Source organism: Ursus americanus, chromosome 8, assembly GCF_024610735.1.
Source record: "Ursus americanus isolate L20-20 chromosome 8, mUrsAme1.1.p, whole genome shotgun sequence".
Classification (NCBI taxonomy): Eukaryota; Metazoa; Chordata; class Mammalia; order Carnivora; family Ursidae; genus Ursus; species Ursus americanus.
The window spans coordinates 18809142-18833984 of record NC_142134.1 but is presented as its reverse complement, the minus strand read 5'-3'; the positions used below and the strand labels follow the sequence as shown (position 1 = coordinate 18833984).

At 38.2% G+C, this 24843-nt stretch overlaps 1 protein-coding gene across 6 annotated transcripts in view; it reads right to left on the bottom strand.

Moving 5' to 3' along the window:
- Positions 1-8108: 8108 nt before the first annotated feature.
- Positions 8109-24843, bottom strand: part of HELQ (helicase, POLQ like) — a 43680-nt gene continuing 26945 nt past the window's right edge. For 3 of the 6 annotated variants that reach the window (XM_045790827.2, XM_045790841.2, XM_045790853.2), the window contains 7 exons: positions 24012-24234; positions 22117-22274; positions 20844-20942; positions 17976-18149; positions 16191-16304; positions 14924-15058; positions 8109-8851 (listed from right to left, as the gene is read on the bottom strand). In XM_045790827.2, coding sequence (XP_045646783.2) covers positions 8744-8851; positions 14924-15058; positions 16191-16304; positions 17976-18149; positions 20844-20942; positions 22117-22274; positions 24012-24234 — 1011 coding nt within the window. In that variant the 3' untranslated portion in view covers positions 8109-8743. Of the gene's footprint in view, positions 8852-11055; positions 11355-14923; positions 15059-16190; positions 16305-17975; positions 18150-20843; positions 20943-22116; positions 22275-24011; positions 24235-24843 lie in introns of those variants that run through there. The other 3 variants (XM_045790832.2, XM_087864025.1, XM_045790836.2) reach the window with 3 other exon arrangements.

The window sequence follows — 24843 nt, the reverse complement described above, 5'->3', positions numbered from 1 at the left end:
CACGTTCCCCCCAAGCAACCCTCAGTTTGTTTCCTAGAGTTAAGAATCTCTTATGGTTTGCCTCCCTCTCTGTTTTCATCTTATCTTATTTTTCCTTCCTTTCCCCTATGTTCATCTGTTTGTTTCTTAAATTCCACGTAAGAGTGAAATCATATGGTATTTGTCTTTCTCTGACTGACTTGTTTCGCTTAGCGTCATACCCCCCACAAATCAATACAAATAGGTCAACACTTCGACATGTAATAGTGAACTTGCAAATTTCAAAGGTAAAAAGAAAATCCTGAAAGCACCTCAGGACAAGAGTTCCTTAACCTACAAGGTTAGACACATAAGGCTAACAGCAGACCTGTCCACAGAGACCTGGCAGGCCAGAAAGGACTGGCATGATATATTCAACATGCTATCGGGGAAAATATGCAGCCAAGAATGCTTTATCCAGCAAGGCCGTCATTCAGAATAGAAGGAGAGATAAAGAGTTCCCAGGACAAACAAAAACTAAAGGAATTTGTGAACACTAAACCAGGCCTGCAAGAAATATTAAAGGGGATCCTTTGAGCAGAGAGAGAGATCAAAAGTAACAAAGACCAGAAAGGAATAGAGACACTCTACAGGAACAGCGACTCTACAGGTAATAAAATGGCACTAAATTCATACCTTTCAATAATTACTCTGAATGTAAATGGACTAAATGCTCCAGTCAAAAGACACAGGGTATCAGAATGGATAAAAAAAACAAGACCCATTGATATACTGCTTATAAGAGACTTGTTTTATACCCAAAGCACCTCCAGATTGAAAGTGAGGGGGTAAAGCACCATTTATCATGCTAAGAGACATCAAAAGAAAGCTGGAGTAGCCACCCTTATATCAGATAAACTAGATATTAAGCCAAAGACTGTAATAAGAGATGGAGAAGGACACTATATCATAATAAAAGCATCTATCCAACAAGATCTAACAACTGTAAATATTTATGCTGCCAACTTGGGGGCAGCCAAATATATAAACCAATTAATAACAAAATTAAAGAAACTCATTGATAATAGTACAATAATAGTAGGGGACTTTAGCACCCCACTCAGCAATGGACAGATCATCTAAGCAGATCAACAAGGAAACAATGGCTTTGAATGACACACTGGACCAGATGAACTTCACAGATATATTCAGAGCATTCCATCCTATAGCAACAAAATACACATTCTTCTCAAGTGCACATGGAACATTCTCCAGAATAGATCCCGTACTGGGTCACAAATCAGGTTTCAACCAGTACAAAAAGATTGAGATTGTACCATGCATATTTTCAGACCACAGTACTATTAAACTGGAGGTCAACCACAAGAAAAAATTTGGAAGGACCACAAATACATGGAGGTTAAAGAACATCTCTCCAGCTCTGAGATGCAGACCTTCTACCACTCAGCACTGCCTTCTCAAGAACTCGGAGCTGCCTGTTGAAATGCAGACGTGCAGGGCACCTCCAGCTCTCCCACCAGGCAATGGGCAGCTTGCTCTAACATGCACCACTGCCTCCTGTCACAAAGATGCTAGAAGTTTGCTTCTCCTCCAGATAAGCACTGATGAATAAACCCAGTCTGCTGGGACTCCCACTTGTTCCCCTCCTTACTCCTTCATTCTGGCTTTAAAACACCCAACCCCTTTGCATGGATAAAAGTTGAGCTCTGGTCACACTGGACCCTCTTCCCCATTGCAGTGGTTATTACTGAATAAAATCTATCCTTGCCACTTTAACCAGTGTCTGACTTATCTTTGACAAAGGCCAGATCCACATTTTGTATCTGCTCTAGGGAGCAAAGGTTAGTTTAGACAGATCACAGTGGCTGAGGTTATGAACTTGATCTCCACATGGCTCTGTCCACATGGTGGCCACACGTGCGCACCTCTGTCAGGTGTCATCAGTGCCTCTCATTCATCACGAGGGACACCAGATTTGAAATTAGAGAGTACAAACCATTTGCTGCTGCTTTGTTTGTTTGTTTGTTGTTGTTATTGTTGCTTTGGGTTCTCGTTTCTGCTTTAAGAGCTCAAATATCCAGATGGTGTGGGATGCAGCCTTCACTTTGCTAACCTCCTCTAGAAGACTACCTTCATGTCTGCCCTCCCCCAAACGTCCTTCTCCCTTCTGCCTCAGACATTCCCGATTCCCCTGCCTTGTTAGCGTCTAGTTCGTGGCTGACCTCTTCCACCAGGTCTTTCTCAGAAACTCCACCTCCCACTTCTCTTTCTCTAGTGTCTATAAGCACTGGTCTTTTGTACCCTGTTTCATCTACTGTATCAGTGGCTCATGGTTCACGCAACTATGCAGGAAACAAGAACCAAACATCCCACCTGTTGTTTTCCATCAGAGTCAAGCATCAGACTAAGTATATTGAAACCATTCAGTAAAATGCATTGAGATATTTTCAGAGCTTTCAAACAGCTTTGACAAATTTCAACAAAATGATGTTGAATTCCTTCATCATTTCTAGGATGGGCACTAGGCTGTTATCATAATGTTCAAAGTACTTACAAATCTATTCAGAATCAAAGTGGTGCTACTGTACTTTATACAGAGTGAGGAGTCAGGCTATTGCCTGGGGATTTTCTCCAATTTTGTGTGTGATAGGACAATAGATTTTACACAAGGAAAAAAATCGTTTGGCATACAGTATTATAGCAACTAGTTCTTTATACTTCCCTTGCTGTTGGCCCACATTTTCATAGTTTTACACAGTTCTCTTTATTATTATAACATACCTTATGCCCATTTAAAAGAGAAAAAAAATGCGTGGGAAAATTTCATAGACTAGCTGGCTTGTAAAACTCCTCAGAGTTAGGGATTCAAACTCCCAGTGTCTGTGGTAATTGGATGTTTTTTGTTGTTGTTCTGTTTTAGTCAACCAGGGGTAGGACTTCTACGTTAAGCTGTAGTTCACTTAAGCTGTCGTTAACAGGATTAGTAAAAAAAAAAATCTTTTCACTGGAGAAAAGTGCAGTTAATGAAAATGGTAGGCAGGGCACGTGGGTGGTGTAGTTGATTGTCTGACTCTTGGTTTCAGCTCTGGTCGTGGTCTCAGGGTCATGGGATGGAGCCTTGCGCTGGGGTCTGTGCTCAGCATGGAGTTTGCTTGGGACTCTCTCTCCCTCTCCCACTGGCCCTCCCTACGACGCTCTCTCTCAAAAATAAATAAATAAATCTTGAAAGAAATGGTAGGCATTTGTCACAGTTAACTTCTACAATTTTCAGGAATATAAAATCATACTTTCAACGGGCATAGCACATTCAACTTAGATTGTTCGTATGCTGTGTTCCACAAGGGGTCCTCTAGAAGGGTGGTTTTCCAGCTGTGTTCCATTTATTTTCAGATTTACTACTTTCCTATGGCTGCTGTCACAAATCACCAACAAATCACTGGCTTACAACAACACACTTCTATTATTTTACAGTTCTGAAGGCCGGAAGTCTCAAGAGGTTCTCAGTAGGCTGACAGGTGTCAGCAGAGCTGAGTTCTTTCCTGAGACTATAGGAGAAAATCTGTTCCTTTGCTTTTTCCAGCTTCGAGAGGCTGCCTGCATTCCTTGGCTTGAGGCCCCCTTCCACCCTCAAAGCCAGCAATGGCTGGTTGAGTCTCTTACATCATATCAGACTGATTCTGACTCTCCTGACTCCCTCTTTCCTTTATAAGGACCTCTGTGATTACAGTGGAGCCATCTAGATAAGTCAGGATAATCTCTCCATCCCCAGGTCAGCTGATTAGTGACCTTGAGTCCATCTACAACTCTAATTCCCCATTGCCATGTAGCATGACATATTTATACTTTTCAAAGATTAGGAAGTAGGGATCTTTGGCGTAGGGTAGTGGGGTGTTAATTCTGTCCACCATACCAGATATCATACACATTTGCGTTAAATTTTTTTCCCCAGCTGTATTGAGGTATTATTGGTATATAACATACATAAATGTAAGGTGTACAACCTAAAGATTTGATACATGTATATATTGCAAAATGATTACCACAATAAAGTTAGTTAGTATCTCCAACCTCTCACATAATTATCTTTTGTGTGTAGTGACAGCATTTAAGATGCATTTCCTTAACCACTTTCAAGTATATAATACTGTACTGTTAACTATAGGCACATACTGTGTGTAGATCCCCGGAACTTATTAATCGTATAACTGGAAGTTTGTGCCCTTTGACCAAAATCTCCCCATTCCCCCTACCCCTCATCCCAGCCTCTGGCAAAACACCAATCTACTCTGTTTCTATGAGTTTGGCTTATTTAGATTCCACATATAAGTGAAAATATACCGTATTTGAGCCCAAATTCTTAAAACAACAAAAACAGGTTAATTATTTAAAATACTCAGAAGAAACAGGGTTGCCTGGATGGCTTAGGTTGTTAAGCGTCTGCCTTCGGCTCAGGGTGTGATCCCGGTGGTCTGGGATTGAGCCCCACATCAGGCTCCTCTGCTAGGAGTCTGCTTCTTCCTCTCCCACTCCCCCTGCTTGTGTTTGCTCTCTCACTGGATTTCTCTCTCTCTGTCAAATAAATAAATAAAATATTAAAAAAAAAAGTGTCTGCCTTCCACTCAGGTCATGATCCCAGGGTCCTTGGATGGAGCCCCACTGGGGCTTTCTGCTTCTCCTTCTGCCCCTCCCCCCCTCCTTGTGCATGCACTCGAGTCTCTCTCAAATCAATAAAATCCTTAAAAAAAAAAAACTTATAAAAAAATACTCAGAAGAAACAAAGCATACACTTGAAGGGGGAATGTACCAAATTTTAAACACCGGATATACCAGTGTATTAACGTGGGCTGCCAACTTCATTTGTTTAATGTGGCCCTTAGAAGCTTCTTCTGCAATCTCTGTGTATGTGTCTCATTTTGGGGGAGGTTTAATTGTCTAACATGTTTGGTTCAGCTAAAGCAAAGCCACTCATTTCTTCCAGAGCGACAATTACAATTCTACATAGCAAAGTTTTTACACATTACATACCTACATTCTCCTGAAAGACAATGGCCACATATCACTTGAGTAATGATTTACTGAAGAAAGGGATCAAAAGACTATTTTTAAAATGCAAAATGAAGGAAATGAAGTGTGCTAATTTATCACATCAAATTTTTATTTTTAATCATTTGGCAGGATTTTAGGCATTTAATATAATATATTATATTATATGCACAGTCTGCCATCTTGATCAACTCCTTTCCAAACACCTGTAGGGTAGCTCATAATGTAAATAAACACAATAATAAGAAGAAAAAAAAGAATTATCAGAATGCCCAGGTGTGAGGCTCTGTTAATGGGGTGATCCAGGGCAAGCCACACTTTCTTTGTAACATTTAGACTAAAAAATAACATATAACTCAGATGGCCAAGAGGAATTATCTAGAAAACACATGGACGATGTTTAGTAGTAGTAGTCACACTGGCACGCGACAAAACCCTCAATAAACAATAATTTCTTGTCATCCTTATTACCACTAAGGATTACAAAAGAAAATATACACTTATCAATGTAATTATAAATGACTGGGAATTGGCAAAGAAAACCAAGTATAACAATGCTTACATATCCTTGGTGTTTTCTTTGTCATAATGGGATGTAGTTCAAAAGCTTCAGCAATTCTTCTGTGGGAAGCTTCTTACACATGGAAGCATAAAGCCACAGAGAGCCTTGTATTTGTCCTTCCTGAAATAAATATCAGTGTAGATATTTGTTGAGGGGGCAGCTGGATTTGAAAAGATTTAAACCTGAATTTGTTGAGGGGGCAGCTGGATTTGAAAAGATTTAAACTTGACCAAAACGTTGACCTACCTAATAGAAAAGTCTTTTTTTTTTTGGTGGTGGTGGTGGTGGGAATTGAAGCTGACAGTGAAAATCAAAAGGAGCCAGGACTTTCGAAAGATCTGGGGAAGTTAAGCATCCTAGAAACGGGTGAGCTGGTTCATAGCTTCCCCCTGCCCCCTCCCCCAAAACATAAAAACTAAAAGGAAAACCGGACAACACATTGGAAGTGCTGAAATTTTAACGTCTTCAAGCCTGATGTAAAGGAACTGCAGGTATATTCTTGCAGCTTCGGCATAGTCAGATGACACCGTCAGACTCCACATTCAAACCTTTTCATTTACCTAAAATTTAATCTGGTTTAAGGACATGGGTAGAAATTCAGCTTCCTGTTTTTCTAAATCATAAGGTAGCCATTTGTTCCAACTCCATTCACCAAGTTACTGCTCTTTTCCACGGGACCCAAGCATAGCCTGTCCTAGCTCTTGATTTCTCTGCCTCCCATCCCTTCTCCCTGACTTGTGAGGAAATGGAAACAAAACCAATGCTCTGCACCCTGGCCACAGAGGTGGGCATAGGACCAATCAGACCATTAGAATCCCTCCCAGGAACCTTTCCACCTGGGGTTGGCCACAGGGAGCTCTTTTTGCTTGGATCTTGAAGCTGTAAGGAAGTTCAGAGTCCCCTGAAGAGGTGGCAAGTCCTCCGTGGTGCTGAGTCTGGTTCTCATAGTCCTCAGGCCAGTTTGAGCCCGGCTGTGGCTTGAGAATGTGGTCATTAAATATTCCTTTTCGTGTAAACTACATATACCTGGATTTCTGTCACTGGAACTGGAGAAACGTTTCTTATATATTAAATTCTTAAGTGTATTTGAGTCTATTTTTATTTTCACTCTGTTCCCACTGATCTACTTTTCGCTTTTTCTCTAGAGCTAGAGTGTTTTTATTTCTTTACATTTGAAAATCTTTTAGGGCTAATCCCCCATCATTACACTTCATATAGTCTTTTAGTTGAATTGACCTAGAGAAACCTTGATTGGAGGCAGGGGAGATTGTCCTGGATTGCTGATATAGCTGTTTTGGTTTCTGTAAAGTTAGCCCCCTCCCCCCAATCTTGCCGTTTCTAATCTTAAATTAAGTTGGTCAACTATACTTCAATTAAAAATAAATGAATAAGAATAAATTAAGTTGAGGCTACTACTCGGTTTCTTATAAATTGGTTAGCAAGAATCAGGGCTCAGCTTCAGGCTTGCTTACTTGGGTGGACCAATGAAACTGGGGTTTCTAGATTAAAAAAAAAAAAAAATGAAGACTGGACTATGAACCACTGTGAGCACACCTTAGTGGCTGGGCCCAAGTGGCCAGGAGGCTAGCCAGCTGTTCTTTCACAACTTTTTTAGCTGCAAAAAGCGGAGTATGTGCAGTGAAGCCCAAGGTTTTACTAAGACATTGGATGCCATAGTTTGGCTCATATGAAGGGCGGAATGTCAATGAATGAGATGTGATGTTAGGGCTATGATCAAAGGGACACTTAGGAGGGGATAAAATGGGCAGATTCTACTAAGACAATATCATATGAATGTTAAGTGCACACACTTTAGATGGGAGAGCCTGGGTCTGAATTCCTGCTCTGCGACTAACTTGTACATGACTTTGGGAAAGTTATTTTAATTTCTCTGTGTCTCAGTTTACTCCTCTGTGAAGTGGAAATAATATTATGGGCTTAAATTAGTCACATGAAAGACTTATAACAGTACTTGGCACATAGAAATTACTAGGTAATTACCAGGTAAATGACAGTTATAATAGTCTAAAATGTTAAGGCATGAAGAACTTAGACTGTGGATCTTTTTGCATCGTTTCCAATGGATATCTCAGGTGAGTAATACTTTAAGCTAGTCCAGCACTCAAAGACATTGCTAGCTATAACCTTCTTTCTTACAGATAACCAGCCATGTACATTTGAGCTATAAATCTAAAAAGGCATGGGGGAGAGGCAACATTTAAGTTGTGTTTAAAGAGAATCTTTGAATTGTTAATTGGGTAGTATTCATTCTTTGCACAGGTCCCTACTTTGTGTGATGGACTGGGCTAAGTGCTGTGTGGCATATGAAGATGAAAAAAAAGGTCTCGGCCCTCCAGGAGATTTCAAATTAGCAGCATAAAAAAAGACATGGGCATGATGAAGGGCTCAGAATACTTACAGGAGGGGAAGAACCCATGTATGGGGTGGGGGTGAGGATGCACTTGAACAGTTTCATAGAGGAGACAGTATTTGAGAATTTGTAGTTGACACTTGAAGCATATAGTAAATTTTTTAAAAGATTTTTTATTTATTTACTTGAGAGAGTGTGCATGTGTGTGCATGAGTGTGTGGGGGGGGAAGGGCAGAGGGAGAGAGAGAGAGAATCTCAAGCAGACTCCGCGCTGAGCACGGAGCCTGATGCAGGGTTCCATCTCACTACCCTAAGATTATGACCTGAGCCAAAATCAAGAGCTGGATGATCAACCAGCTAGGCCACCCACGTGTGCCCACACAGTACACTGTAAAGATATTTTTGCATGCACTGGGGGTAGCAAAAAACAATTAGGAAATAAACGGTTTGGAAATCCCAGGGAAAATTCTGGGATTTCAAACAGTCTAGTTTGACGAAAAAATGTATAAGAGAATAATAAAAGGTCTGGCTGCAAAGGTAGGCTAGAGATATGTTGAGGCAGTTGGATTTCATTTTGTGATGGACCCTAGATATTTGAGTAGAGAAATAATGTGCAAGTATTGAAGAAGAAGGATTATTAGTGGGAAGGGTGAAAGGTATATTCATACATCATCCACAGTCCTTAATGTATAATTAAAATGTATTTTTTTCATTTATAAATTATAGGGAATCTAATAAAAAATATGTACAATAAATCATTCATGTTTGGAAATGCTCGTCAGACGGCTTCACGCTTTTTCAGTGGAAGAGGCCTCCATACTGGGGAAATCAGAAGGCAATCTCAATAACTCTTCCACTTCCTCTTGTAAAGCCTCTGCTTTTTCGTGCAACAGCATCTACAATAAAAACATCAAGACATGAGGCCAAAATTTGCATTGCCGGAGAAATGCTACCATTTTTACCACTGTCTATGAGATACTTGAATCCTTACACAACAGCAATCTAGACATTAAAACTAATAATGAGATTGAAAAATAGCCACTTAAGCATAAGTGATTATAGTAAATGAAACTGAAGCATTTAGCTAAAGCCATTTTAGCTGACCACTGCATTTGGTATACCAAAAATAAAGCTTTATTACTCTCAAAGATCTGTTTTATTGAAGATTCAGCCACTTAAAAATTAACTTTTAATCCATAAAATTAAAGGCAATTTTGCAAAAATTTAATTAGCTCTTGAAAATGTTATCCTTTTTATGTGCTTTTTACTATTCCTCAAAGTTTAGCAAGCTATCTTTTAAAAACCTATCAGTGTTTCAAAGAAAAGTTTTATTCAAGCTCCTAAAATTAACGTGGCTAATTTCAAAAGAAACATAATGAGTCAAGAAAGTATTTCTGAACATGGCACAGAGTAGATGTCAGTCAGTATTTTCTGAGTAATGACTTTCCCTCTTTCTTTTAAAAACTGGAAACAGGGGCGCCTGGCTGGCTCAGTCGGTAGAGTGTGCGACTCTTGGTCTCGGGGCTGTGAGTTCGACCCGCACAGTGGGTGCAGGGATCAGTGAAAAAATAAACTTTAAGAACAAAAAACAAAAAACCAGAAATACAGTTTTGGTACTTACTGCAGCTGGGTATTGTGTATATTGGGTGCAGTATTTGCATTACTTCTGTCGCAGAAGTTTTATACAAAAAATCCAGCAAAATCACATAGACGTTAAAAATTAGAGGATACAAAATGAAAGTGAAAACTCCACTCTACCCATTTGACATAAAGCATAGCATTACATAGTATTATACATAGAAGAGATTAAAATGCAATGAGGTAAGCTTTCCAGTAGCTGAGGTAATGGTGACCATGTAAAACTAATCTCCCAATATGTCCTCTAAAAACTATACAGATCAATGAGAACAGCAAGTACACTGCACAAAACCCATGCGCCAGCATTACTAGAATACAGAGAACACCATCACCTTCATATTATAGTACAAATACCTGCCAATTTCCAGCAGAACCATTTCTCAAGCTCCCACTCCAAGGGACTGCAGAGATCAAGGTAAGATTGAGAAAAAAATACATGGGAAGGAGAAGAGGGAAACAGAAGGTCTTAGATTAAATACAATCACCTCCAGAGAGAGAAAGCCTACCCCGAGTATAAAATACTGAGAAAAGACTCTTTGTAGATTGAGCCACTGTCTGTAGGAAGGGATTTATGGATGAAACTCCAGAAGGCAGTCTTGGAAAGGCAATCCCTCTGGGGGAGATGACGAAAAAAGGGAGAGGAGCCCCTTAGGCTGAGTGGGGGGTGGAGAAATAAGACAGTAAAACTTAGGATCCAGTAGGACAAAAGGAAATTCAAAAAATCAAAGAACACAATTTTCCTTGTACTTCTCTCCAAGCCATTCATTAAACTATCCTTTGCCACACTGACAGAAGAGGAGACTCAAACTAGAATTCTCACCAACCACTCCAGATGGCCATCTCTGTCTGAGAAATGCAGGGGCATAAGCAGTTCTTATTATACTAAATTACTATATAAAAGGAAACAGAAAATGAGAATCAAAGCTCTCCAGCTCATAAAAATTTATTCTCCTGAAAGCAAACTATGAAGCAGAAAAACTGTAATGCAGCATTCCAAACTGAATTAAATATTCTCAAATAAACATTTGGAGATATGGGGGAAAAACACATCCTGAATAAGTCCCAAACTAAGAACAAAATGGACCCAGAACAGGAAGAAATGAAACAAAAGATGAGTAAGCTCAGGAAAGAAGTAGAAGAAACAGGGAAAATCATATCAGAAATAAAAACTAACAAAGTACCCAAAGAAGAACAGATTATAATAAAACTTAATTAGGAACAGGGGTGGGGCAAGAAAACAAGATGATGAAAATGAGATAAGGAAAGAAGTAAAGGGGCGGCTGGATGGTAGAGTTGGTTAAGCATCTGGCTCAGGTCGTGATCTCAGGACCTCAAGCCCTGCATCGGGCTCTGTCTTCTTAGAGTTTCTCTCTCCCTCTCCCTCTGCCCCTCCCACCTGTACTCTCTCAGATAGATAAATAAATCTAAGAAAAAAAAAAAAAAGAAGTAAAAAGGGTCAGAGAGATTGAAATGGAAGATGGGCAAAGAAGATTCAACATACATATAATTGGAGTTGCTAAGAAAGAAAAATCAAAGTGTGGATCATATTGAGCTAATATTTAAAACTACGATCTGGGGCACCTGAGTGGCTTGGTCAGTTGAGCATCTGACTCTTGGCTTTGGCTCAGATCGTGATCACATGGGTCATGGGATCAAGCCCTGGGTGGGGTTCCATGCTCAGCAGGAGTCTGCTTGAGATTTTCTCCCTCTGCATCCCCCAACTCACATGTGTATATGCGTGTGTGCGCTCTCTTTCTCTCTCTAAAATAAATAAATAAATTAAAAAAAATAAAACTACAATCCAAGGAAACTTCCAGAAGTAAAAGAAAATAAAAATATCCTAGTAAAACTGTTTCAATTTAAAATAAAGAAACAAGGTTCATGTCTTACATACTAAAAAAAAAAAAATCGTAAGGATGGGGGGAACTAAAATGGAATAGGAACAGAATTTAACTGCTCTTCAAATGAATTACATAACCACAGTGAAGCAGATTTTTAAAAAAAGTAACATTTGAACACATACATTATTTCAATTATATATTCTCAAACTAAAGACTAAAAGAGTTGTAAATAATACTGAACTTGTTAGTTTTTTTGCAATAGTATGCTTTAACAATTCTGAAATTATTTTCAGTGCATTCTAGGATTGAGCAAAACAGATAAATATGTTGATGAAAGCAGGAGCTGGGTTTCTCACTGTTGGAGAAAGGAACTCAAAATACAAGAAGAGGTAAGAGTACAATGAGTCCTGTAGTGCGGATAAGTGTGGATTACAGGTGACTGGAAATTCTTCGATGTTTACATTGACAGATGGGATCTAATTCTTCTCTTGGACTTGTGATTCACTTGTAACTAACGGAATGTAGTGGAAATGATGCTGCATGATTTCCAGGGGTCTGTCAAAAGAAACTGCAGTTTCTGCGTTAGTTTCTTGGAATGAGACCATTCCAAGATCTCTTGAATGCTTCCTCTCATATCCCAACACCACGCTGTAAGAAACCCAAGCTAGGGGTGGCTGGCTGGGTCAGCTGGAAGAACCTGCAACTCTCGATCTTGGGGTCATGAGTTCAAGCCCTATGCTGAGCATAGAGCTTACTTAAAAAGAAAAGAAAAGAAAAGAAAAGAAACAAGTTATAAATAAGAAACACAATATTTTAAAAGGAATTATATATATCAGATTGAATAAAAAGGGACAGAGATGGTCCAAAATAAAAAGAACCTTTGAACCCTTGAACTTCTTTGGATAGGGAAAAGACTGAGAAATCTACCCAGCTGCAAACATGGGCCATTACTTATAGGAAAGAAAGAATGATTCAGATGAGGGGATTCAAAGCCAGGAATAATCACTCCCAGGGAGAATTTAGGAACTGGCCACATATGCCTGGCTGGGTATCAGAACTGCTCCTATGTACCACATATTCTCCCTCTTTTTGAATGGGAGTATACCGTGGCTATCCTGTCTCTGTTCACCATTGTACGTGCAGCTCTTTAGTTCACAGGTCTTCAGAGTGAGAGGAATATATCTGTGAAATTGTGCTCAAGGAGCAACAGCTGCACTTAGATTTGATTTAGAAGAAATACAGGACCTTGAGCCTGAGTCTGATGCCATAAGGGGATAAATCTTTTAGGGACGAGTATATTTTGCATGTGGGAGGGATGTAAATAATCTGAGACCAGAGCGCAGACATTACAGATGACTGCAAATTATCTGGCACTCCCTTCATGTGGAGGCAGGGTCTAATTCCTCTTCCTTTAGATCTGGGCTGATCTTTGTGGCCTTCTAGTAATCAACAGGATACAGCAGAAGTGACACTACTTCATTTCTGAGGTTAGCTGAGAAGATTTCCTGCCTTTTCTGCCTCGAATCTCTCAAAATGGTCACTCTCTGGACATTTCCTATTGAAACTGAGCTGCCATGCCATAAGAAACCCAAGCCCCATGGAAAGGCCATATGGAGTTGCTCCTGTTGAAAGCCCCAAGTAACAGACAATTTTCAACTGCCAGCCATGTATGTGTACCATCTTGGATATCGCATTCAGTCAAGCCTTCAGTTGACTACAGCCCCAGTCAAAATCTGACTGTACTTGCATGAGACTCCAAGTAAGAATCGCACAGCTAAATCTTTCCAGAATTCCTAATCCACAAAAACATAAGCAAAATAAAATAGCTGTTTTAAGCCACTAAATTCTGATGTAAAACTTTGTTATGCAGCAGTATGTACCTAGAAATATTAGAATTGGAGTTATCAGTATGGGTTCACAGCCTTTAATAATTTACACGTAAGTAGAGAAAAATATACAGGCTTATGGGCTCTCTCTGCTAAGAGAACCTAGAAACAATGATATCTCTCTCATTGTGAGCATACTTAGCCCCTCAAACTTGGGTTTCTAAAATACCACTCCTCACCAAAAAGAAAGAGGGCTCTTTGGAAAAACGGCTGATTCCATGACTAAGGCAAGCTGAACCTGGAATACTTTGTGCAAGAGTCCTAGTTATTTAAAAAAAAAAAGGGGGCACTAGTTATTAATTTTATTGTTTCTCAGCTCCAAATCCATCCCTCAATGTCCTGCTGGAGACAGATAGTAGAGCTGGATCCTGTAAACACTTCTCCTTTGCCCGCCAGTACAATGTTAAGCTTTGCCAGTAGAGGGCACTGGAGGGACTGCAGGAGGAAGGGGTTTCCCTTCCTGGTTTTGGTGTCTTTTTCTTATGGCTCCTAAGGGCTAGTCTGGTATGCTGAACATCTGGTGGCACATATTACAGTGAGTTTCAACAGCATCCCTGCAGACAGCTTTCCAGCAAGTTCCATGGGTACTCAAGCTAGCTTCTAAGCAAGTTCCACCTTGCACTCCGGGGAGCTTCCTAGCAGTTCTCTCAGCATTGTGGTGGGCTTGCCAGCCGGGGCTGCAACACAACAAACTTATCTGCTGTCCTGTGAGCCACAGCCACACCCTCTCCAATGAAGTATGAATCCCATCCACAGGGGGTGGTGTGGGGTGAGGCTGGACGCTCTTCTCATTATTCCTTCCACGGTCGCTGAGGTTCTGTTTACCCCTTAGAAGCCAGCTAATAACCTTTGTTACTAGTTACTAATTCTTTATATTAAACTTTCCTCTTCAAATTACTGTGTGGTTTCTGTTCCTAATAATTAGACCCTGATAGATAGTCCCCAAAAGTAAGAACGTCCAATAATGATGGGGATAGGTCAAAGAGACAAATTGGCCCACATCTAGAAAAGGATAACTAGGATAGTAAATTGCCTAAAACTAGATTATTTATTATGGATGAAAGAAACAGAAAAGAGGAACGCTTGGACACAAAGAGAGCTGTTTTCAAATATGTGAAAAACTACCATAGGAACAAAGAAAATAGACTAGTTCTAGAGGGGAGTACTTACAATGTAATGGTGGACATTGTAAGAAGGCAACGGTTAGCCTCATTATATTGGAGTGCTCTTTGTAACACTGAGTGTCCAAAAACAGAACGATCTAAATTTGAGGCTGTAAGCTCCTTGTCAAGGAAGGTGTGCAGAGGTACGCAAAGGTGGGAAGACGAGATGTCAGGGATGTGGAGGAAGGGACTTCTGTGAAAAGGGTGAGGAGGCAGAATTCCATGAGTTCCAGAGCTCCCTGTACTTCAGGGGACACTTGAGATTGTTTTTTAGGAGGTGCTTTCTCTTTTTAGCAAGCCTTGTATCGTAACAGATGCACTATTTTATCCACGTATTGTGAGTACACACTTTTGTGTCTATAGTTAAATGCTTTTGCTTTTATGTCCAAAGTATAAAGAGATAACATGAAGGGTGAAAAAAAAATGGTTTGTTCACTTACCTTTGCTGATGAGACAATTTGCTTGGCCTGGCGTCTTGATAAATGATCAACTGTCCTTATCAGCACTTCAGGATTTGCATTAGCCAAGTGCATCAGACTTTTATAGCCTGCGTTGTATAACTGTCTTGCTCGACCCTGAAAGATATTACAAAAATCAGCAGGGTCAGAATTTGGGATTAGGAAAAAAATAACCAAGTGTCTTATTGAAGGGAAAAATTTCACATGCAAGAGACACAAACAGACTAAGGTGATAATAAATATGAAGACATAACACATTCGAATTCTGAGAAATTTTAAAAGATGAATTTGGATGGTTCCAATCTGACTTCAAGACAGCTTTTTGTGCAGCTTAAGTTACCCGATGTGTGTTGCAATCAGGAATGAGAAATCCATTATGGCACTCAGGTAAAGGGCATTATTTTAGACATCCAATCAAGATGTTCTAGTCCAAGATCCTTAAAATGTTTTCACCATCTACTCAGGGGACTGCTGTGTGTGTGTGTGTGTGTGTGTGTTCCCGGGCAGAAGAATGCTTCTGATTGAAGGACTGAATAATAGAATAAGCTGAAATCAACAGTTGGCTAAAAACAGAAAGCTGAGAAACCAGGTGAGGATACTTTGTTCTCACTCCCTTAGGAAATGGAAATAAGCCTTGTTGCTCCCAAATCGCCACTTCCTAAACAAGCACTGAGTCTAAACTGACAGAAGGAATTCTTCATTGGAGTGGAGGAAGGACGAGATGCTAAGGACGAATGGTAGCACACACATAGTTGGGGAGTCTCATTTTTATCCCTACTGTTATTTTTTTCACAAATGTGATTTTTTTTCCATCAGGACTGCTTCCAGATTTACAGGGGATTTCTGGGAGGCCGTGACAACAATTTATTTAAAAAAGAAAACAACAGGGGCACCGGGGTGGCTCAGTCATTAAGCGTCTGCCTTAGGCTCAGGTCATGATCCCAGAGTCCTGGGATTGAGCCCCTCATCCTCATCCGGCTCCCTGCTCAGCAGGAAGCCTGCTTCTCCCTCTGCCACGCCCCCTGCTTGTGTTCCCTCTCTTACTGTGTCTCTGTCTGTCAAATAAATAAAATCCTAAAAAAAAAGAAAAAAAGAAAGAAAAAAGAAAACAACAACAAAACACCCTCTCATGACCAATGAGGAATAAGGCTGTTGTTACTCACCGTGTGATAAGAATCCACAAAATAGGAAAACCTGATTTTTCTTTTAGTTGAAATCATTTCAGTTGGGACACTGGGAAGCTACTAACCTCTAAAACTCCAGTCACTTCCATGAGAGGAATTAGCTCTGCCTTTACACAATAAGTCAACTTCTTGGTAAGTTCTACCAAAAGGGCTCTGTAAACCCAAAACTCGTCAAGTTCCTGCAGAGCACAAAGAAATGTACAGAATTGAAACCTGGTTAAGTTATTCCAAGGTTTGGTTGGCATGGTAGGGGGCTCACAGAAGATGTTCCCTGATGTAAGCTCTGAAACTTGGTTAAGCCAGAGACAAACAATAATTCTATGAAAAACTATTATAAGGAAACATGGGCAGAGACTGAAGGATTTGATGAAGTGGTTTTGGGATGAGCAAGAAGATTGAAAATTGAAAAATAAGCCAGTGAGAAGAGTTCTATTCATTTTTTATCAAAACACCAGCAAGTGAATCCATAGTTTTTCTTAACCAAATAACTGAAAACAATTCCCACCTCTGGGAATTTATCCTGAAGACAATATATTACATGCGGAAGGATTTCAATGCAAGATGCGGCAATATTGAAAACAACAAAAATACTGGAAGCAATATTTAAGACAATAAAGATATTGGAAGCCATGGGTCAATAAAGCTGGGTGCGTAAATGAGAATTTATTATATTATTTTGTCTTATTTTATGCTTGAAATTTTCTGTAATAGTAGTTTTTTTTTTAATGGTTGCTTTCCAACCTTTGGGTGTCATTGTGAGCGCACGGGATACGTGGGGCAGCATTAGCCCGCTATTTTGTGCCACTAGGAAAGCAGTCAGCGCACCAAAGATGGCAGAGTAAAGGGAAAACCCGGACCAGAACGCTGAATCCATCAACACTGTACTGCCTTAGCTCTAGCTTTCCTGTTATGCATGATCATCTTTGTTCCTTATTGTTTAAACTTCTATGGGGTTTTCCTGTTACTTGTAGTTAAAGGCATCCTAACAGTATTGATGTACTATTTTATACCACTTACATAACTTTTTAAAAAGAGAAAAACACTTTACTGAAAATACACTCATGAGAGCACAAGTTATTAGGTAGATTGTTTCTAGGATCAACCATCAAATTACAGTTGCTTTTCAAGTTCCATATAGTTTCTTTTACTTGAATAATTCTATAAGGCTGATGTCCTTATAGTCCTAAGTAAAACAAATGGATAGAATTTTAGGGTAAGTGTCTTTAAACATGAAGAACAACAAACAGAAAACTTAAGAAAATACATTTTAAAGGCTAGCTGTTTCTTATTATCTATAATTTGTATCTACTGCTTAGCTAGCACATGATTAGGGAAGGTGAGGTAATATTTAAAACAGCATAAGTAGGAGATATTAAGAAATGTGCATTTGCTAAAATAATTATCATTCAACTCAAAGTCAAGTATTTCGGATGAGAGCATGGTCCCAGTGGTGACAAGGTGGCTGCTGGGTACTGGTGATGCACTAATCAAACACTTTCCATGGTTATCACCTGGGAAGATTATCACATACTCTACATTGATGGAGAACTGCTGTTTTAAGAGTTGATTCCAAATACTTGTACCTATTAATGGTGGTTCTAAGAGTGGGGATAACTAGGTGCTTTCCACTTGTTCGCTATATATTTTAGGTTGTTCTGCCATTTTTGTATCTCTACCATAAGTCAGTATATAGGACTTTTAGAAGCAGATAAAAACAAATATATTTTAAATAAGGGGGGTTTATGTTAATAGAACAGCAATGAGGAAATAATGACTAACCAGTTTATAAGTTAGTAGCAGTTAAAACAAAAAGGTGCACAAAGTATGTGTCATCTAGTTAATGGAATTACCTCACAGAAATGTAGCACACAAGAAGAGAATGAGGCAGCTCCAGTGAGAAGACTTTGTATATAGCCTCGAGGCATATTAAATTTTTCAGACACACTCCAAATGTTGGTCTCTTTGAGCAGGGTATAAAGAACAAAAGACAGGTACAGTCTGTTGACAATGTCCTTGTCCACCTTCTAAAAAGACAAATCAAATAAATTTATGTACTGGACCTGCTAAAAATGTACATTATGTTGAAACTGGACAGAAGGTAATGTGAATGAAGTTACACTACAGGAAAACCAGAAGAGAATGATTCCACAGGGAAAAAAAAAGTTCAACATACATCCTTTAATTCTGATTATCATTTTTCCAAGTATAAAAAAAAGAAAATAAGCCAAATTTCCATTTAAACTTCTACAGGGGAAGCTGTAGCGGGTTGAATCATGTCTGCCCCCACAAAAAGACATGTTTAACTCCTAACCTGTGGTACCTGTGAATGCGACGTTATTTGGAAATAGGATCTTTGCAGATGTAATTAGTTAAAGATCTTAAGATGAAACCATCCTGCACGTACAGTGGACCCTTTAAAGCTCTTTATTCAGTGCCTGGTGTCTTTATCAGAGGAGAGGACACACAGTGACACAGATAAGAAGCAACGTGAAAATGTGAAGATGGCAACGTCTAAAGGAGACACTCGAGGGATACATTTACATGCCAAGGAACACCAAAGATTGCCAGCAACCACCAAAGGCTAGGAGAGAGGCAAGATTTTTTCTTCCTCAGAGCCTCCAAAAGGAGCCATCTTGCTTTCAGACTTTTGGCCTTCTGAACTGCAAGAGAATAAATTTCTGTTGTTTTAAGACCCCCAGTGTGTGCTAATTTGTTATGGCAGCCCGAGGAAAAGAATATAGGAAGGAAGGAGTTGGGAAGACCTTTACATTTACTGTGGTATTTATAGGTTGTATATGTTTGTGAGTGTAATTAGACAAATGCATTTACTTAGGTATGTTAATAAGCTTGTCCACACTGAGAGTAAATATGAGATTCTATGATCTCTACATGGTCATGACACATAATTAATGTTTTCAAAGTTTTTAAAACACTGAAAGGGAAAAATGCTACCTGTAGTTGACAATTTCTGTGTACCTGCTTTTGCCTGTGGTGACCAGTTCTTGTGTAAAGTATTTCATAGACACTATCAAGCTAACTTAGAAACTGAGTAACTCATGCTTAAAGTCAGAGGAAAGAAAGAATGAACTGGAAAGAGAAAAAGCGGGTATAAAATATAAGATTATATCCCTGATGATAGTAAAAGAATGGGATGAGAACTTACAGTGGCATATCGAAGACTGTATGAATTACAGATTCTCCATGTTGATACTTTTAAAAAGCATTAAGCTGAAAAATCCGATAGTTGAATTGCCAGTAGGGAGAGATTGCTTTTTAATTTCCCAATTTTAGTGCACCTTCATTATTAACTATAATTTGAGTCAACGTAGATTTTGCTTAGAATGTATTTTCTAAGCCAAGAAAAATGATATAATTATATTACATGGCAAGATAAGATGCTTTATGCCAATTTCAAGATCTTTTATAAGAAATCTTTAAAGAAAAGTGGGAGTATCTTTTTCAATGTAGAGAAATAAATTTGATTTTAAGTCAATATCATGTTCTCTAGAATTTAAATCAACAGAACATTTAATGACTGTATTTCATTAAAATGTAACAAAAATAAATTCTGATTCAAGTTTTAAAAGATGCATTATTCTAATAAGATTTTGTAAATGTTTATTATTTGGTAATGAGATCCAAATTAATATGATTTTTTAAAAAGATTTTATTTATTTATTTGTCAGAGAGAGAGCACAAGCAGGGGGAAAGGCAGGCAGGGAGAGAAACAGGCTCCTGGCTCCAATCCCCATGATTTGAGCCGAAGGCAGATGCTTAACCAACTGAGTCACTCAGGTGCCCCTATTTCCATTCCTCTGAAAGTTAGTGTATAAAACAGTTGCTTTGTATTTGTTGACTAAACAAAAGATCATAAAGAATATTAGACAAAAAAGTATTAATTTATCAGATAACTTCAACCTTCCACAGAGTTTTACGTAGTTTAAATACTAACTAGATTGGGAGTTGTTTAAGAACAACAAAAAAAACAACAAGCAAAAAACCCTCAAACCCATCCTATCTTAGAATCCCTGACACCAAGTAGAATGGCTTAATAAAAAAAGTTTCTAGGTATGGGGGGTAGGAGTTGGGGGCCTGGCTGGCTCAGTCAGAGAAGCATGTGACTCTCAATCTTGGGGTCATGAATTTGAGCCCCGCATGAAGTGTAGAGATTACTAAAAAAAAAAAAAAAGTTTCTAGAGGGGTGTCTGGGTGGCTCAGTCAGAAGAGCATGTGACTCTTGACCCTGGTGTTGTAAGTTCAAGCCCCATATTGGGCGTAGAGATTACCTAAAAAAAAAAAAAAGTTTCTAGAAAATACATTTTTCTCTCTTGAACTGAACTTATTTCAGGATTATATACTATCATAAAAACATTTTATAAATATTTTACAATTTTTATAATGTAAGACATAAGTAGCCTAAGAAAAGTAGATTAATAAGGTTTCCCTTCTTCTATGATAAGAAGCTTATATGTGCATGACAGAGTGTTTCAGAAATGCAAAGCTACACATACAAAAGAAGGCCCTCATGCCAGCCAAAAAAACTGTTTTTAAAAGATGCCCAAATTTCTGGTCCTCAGATGTTTTAAATGATAAAATGGGAATTACATTAACTTAAAGAAAAAAATATGAAAAAGATCAAATAAACAAAGGAGATGATACAACAGCATTAATTGTGCTAAATCAACTTATTTAGGAAGAGAAAAAAAAGACTATGGTACCTTTTTTATAGCTTGACCTGATGCTTTCTTCCCAATAAAGTTTTCAGAGACTCCAAGAAGAGCAGCTACATTTTGTTCTGCAGGACTGAGCTGGCTAAACTACATGTAAAAAGAGAAAACACAGAGAAAAATCAAATTATAACTTTTTAAAATGGGTTTATTTATTTGAGAGAGCCAGAGAGCATGTGGGGGGTTGCTGAGGCAAAGGGAGAGAGAAAATCTCAAGCAGACTCCTTGCTGATCACAGAGCCCGACATAGGGCTCCATCTCACGACCCTGAGATCATGACCTGAGCTGAAATCAAGAGTCGGATGCTTAACTGACTGAGCCACCCAGGCGCCCCTCAAATTGTAACTTTTAAACACCTGCCATTTGAACCAAATCCAGTATTTCCTGTGATATCACATTTTCATGGTTTTAAAGGATATGAAATAACATGAATGTATTTATACATATTGTAAGCTTAAAAATGTATTATTAAAATATAATATATTTTAGTAGAATACTGAAAGGCATGGTCACAAGCACTGTGACTATGGACTATGGTTTCCATAGACTATGTGGTTATGTTTAATATTGAGATTTCTGGGGGAAGGAAGAAGAGGGAAAGCTTTTGACCATAACTGCCTTATACAGTACCACTTGAAAAACTTAGGTACAATTTTAAAATAGGAGATTAAAAAGAAAGCTAATTTCCTGGAATGAAGAGCTGCATATTGCTTCTGCCAGCGTGTTCATGCGTCTGCCCTGCTCATAGTAAAATCATAATAGACTATACTCTAGCACCTGGTTTTGTAACAGGTAGGACCAGCTGCACCTTCCTGTCGTGATAAAACTGGCATTCCTTCTCAGGTATTAACATCATCGGGTTTAGTCATCATGCTTGGCTCTGAGAAAGCTTTCACGTAATTAAAAATCTCAAAAAAAAAAATAGCTTTCACGGTTTTCGTCACATTCTAGGCAACATAAAATGGAATGGTCACCAAACCGTAACAATAACTATCTTTGGGGAATGGGACCAGGGAGGATCCTCTTTGGTTTTCTGCACCTTATTCTTTCAATAATGAACATGTTTATATTTAACAGAAAAGTAGTATTTAAGTTAAACAAACTGAAAATGCTATTGCCATATTACTATTTTAAAAACTGAAACATGAAAGGCCCAATTTCAAATATATTTTAGTAGAGGAAAAAAAGTGAATAATCACTTGACAAAAATTACATCATCGTTAATAAATAAAATAGCCTGTATTTAAGAACCTTATAGTCTCACCTGCCTGAAGTATATCATCCAGTCAGGGACACACTGAGAAGCCATATCATATGGAGTTGTTAGGTAAATTAGGTGAAGAAGGCTTTCGAGCACAAGACCTTCGAGACCTTTCTTCAAGTCTCTGTAGAGAATATCACAATAAGCCAAATCTATAGTTCCTAAAAGAAAGATCAAATATTTCATCTTTCATAATTACCAAAGGGGGAAAAAGGTGATTTTTAAAATGGTCTTGTTTAGAAGTTACCTCAACATAGCAAAAAGTTTTCAAAAAATCTTAATTTTTTAAACTTCATTATAGTGAACATACCATGTTATACTAGTTTCAGGCGTACAATATAGTGATTGAACAATTCTGTAGGTTACTGAGTATTCATCATCATGAGTGCACTCTTAATCCCCTTTATTTATTTCATCCATCCCCCACCCAAAATTTCTTCTTATGTAATTTAGCACGACTATTTTGGAGGTCATTTTGAAAGGATACATTAACATTTCATAAGTACATACCTTCTGACCCAAATACTCTGTTTTTGGAAATCTAACCCAGAGAAACATTTCCACACATACCCAAAAGCACATAAATGGAGATGCCCATTGCAGCTTTGTTTATAATTGAGAAAAAAAAAAAAGTGCATATGTCCATGAATAGGGGAATGGTTAATTAAACTACAGTATCCCGGCTATGGATGATTATAGTAGTAAGAGAAAAATGAGGTAGATTTAAAGGGACACACATGTTAAGATGCTCCTAATATTTTAAGTGAGAAAAGCAAGCTGCCAAAAAATACTTACAACTATGATTTCATCTTAAAAAATAAACTATAAAACATATAAATGTATATGCATGCATATGTATAAAATCTATACATAATACATACAAATATACATATACACATATATCATATACATACACACACTTATCTATATACATAATAATATATGAAGGGTAGACATCAGATTGTTAACAGTGGTTACCCCTGGGAGACTGGAAATGGGACAGGAGAATGGGATTTTCCTTTATGTAATTCTGAGTTCTAAGGATTTCTTTAGACAATAGACATGTACTATTTTTCATTAAGTAAATTATGAGGTAGCCATTAAGAAAAAACTATTCACTGTCATGGAACAATTTTTAAGATATTAAGCAAAAAAAACCAAATTGTGGAATTATACAAATGATTGTTTATTTGAAAACAAAAGCTTTAAAAATCTTAAACTTGTATACAAGTATATATTATGCATTGAAATGAGATGTACAGAAAATGTCTGAAAAGATGTATGCCAAATTGTTATTCTTGATAGGATATTCAGATTTGTATGATTGCTAGGGGAGGGGCGTGTGAAGGGTGATTACCATCTTTTTCCCCAAATACTTCTACAGTATCCTAAATTACTTGTAATTCAAGACATTTTTTGCGGCACCTGGTGGCTCAGCTGGTTAAGGGTTCAACTCTTGATTTCAGCTCAGGTCATGATCTCAGGGTTGTAAGATCAAGCTATGAGTCAGACTCGTGGTGGGTGTGGAGCCTGCTTAAGATTCCCTGTCTCCCTCCCTTTCTGCCCCCTACCTCCCCCCCCCGCCCCGTTCCCTCTCTGATAAAACCCAACATTTTTTCAACTTTTTATTTATTTACTAAAAAAAATTTTTTTTTAAAAAGTAAGCTCTACACACAACATGGGGGTTGAACTCACGACCCCGAGATGGAGTCGCATGCTCTACCGACTGAGCCAGCCAGGTGCCCCAATTTTTCAACTTCTAAAAGCTAAAGTAGTCTAATAGCTTATAAGATTAATGCTATTAATATAAAATTACAGTTCCAATTTAAAGAAAGAGCATTATTTAATTTCTATTTTTTTCTCAACACATTTCCTCAGAAATGTAGGTAAACTCTTACCCTTAAAAGAAGCTCGTCCCAGTTTTGTAATATTAAAACTACACTGGATCTCTTCTTTGGACTTATCAATAGTGTCTTTTTGTAGAAGTCCTTTTTCTGTCAGGTATCTAAGTGATTCGACAGTTATTTCCCACAGACTTTTTTCTTTCAACAAGATCTTCTGCTGAACACCAAAAAATGTACCACACATAAAGTGATATATGTCATCAAGATTTGTTGCAATCTGAAACAATTCAGGACATCATTGGAGCATTTTCCTTAATTTAAGGCATCATTTTGAATGCACATTTGAATACCTCAAAGCTATTGAAATAAATTAGTATAAAATTGACATACACATATAAAGATAATTTTACAGTGGCATTTTAAAATTAATAAGAAACAATTTAAAGTTGTCATATTCGTACCTTTGATGAAAACATCTACATATTTTTCACCCAAAAACTCCTCAGATTTTTGAATAATTTTTTACAGTATCTCCAAAGCTGTGCTGTTTACTCTCCAATTATCACTAATTTCCACTCAGCCTCCTTCAGAAATCCTCCCTTCACCCCTTTCCATCCACCTGTAAAGCATTCTTTAGCAATAAAAATGGTATTAAAACATACACACACACACAACACAACTGAAAGTCTCCATTGAAACAGGATCAGGCAATATTTCCCGCCTATCACCTAAAAATAAATAGCAGTCTTCTCTTTTTGTCTCTCTCATTCCTGTTCTTTTGCTGCCTTCTCTCTCCCCCATTAGTTACTATTTAAAACCTATAATGGCAATCGTAATACTTAGCTCTCCATTTGGTAGTCAGATGTAGAGTTGATGCTGAAGTAGA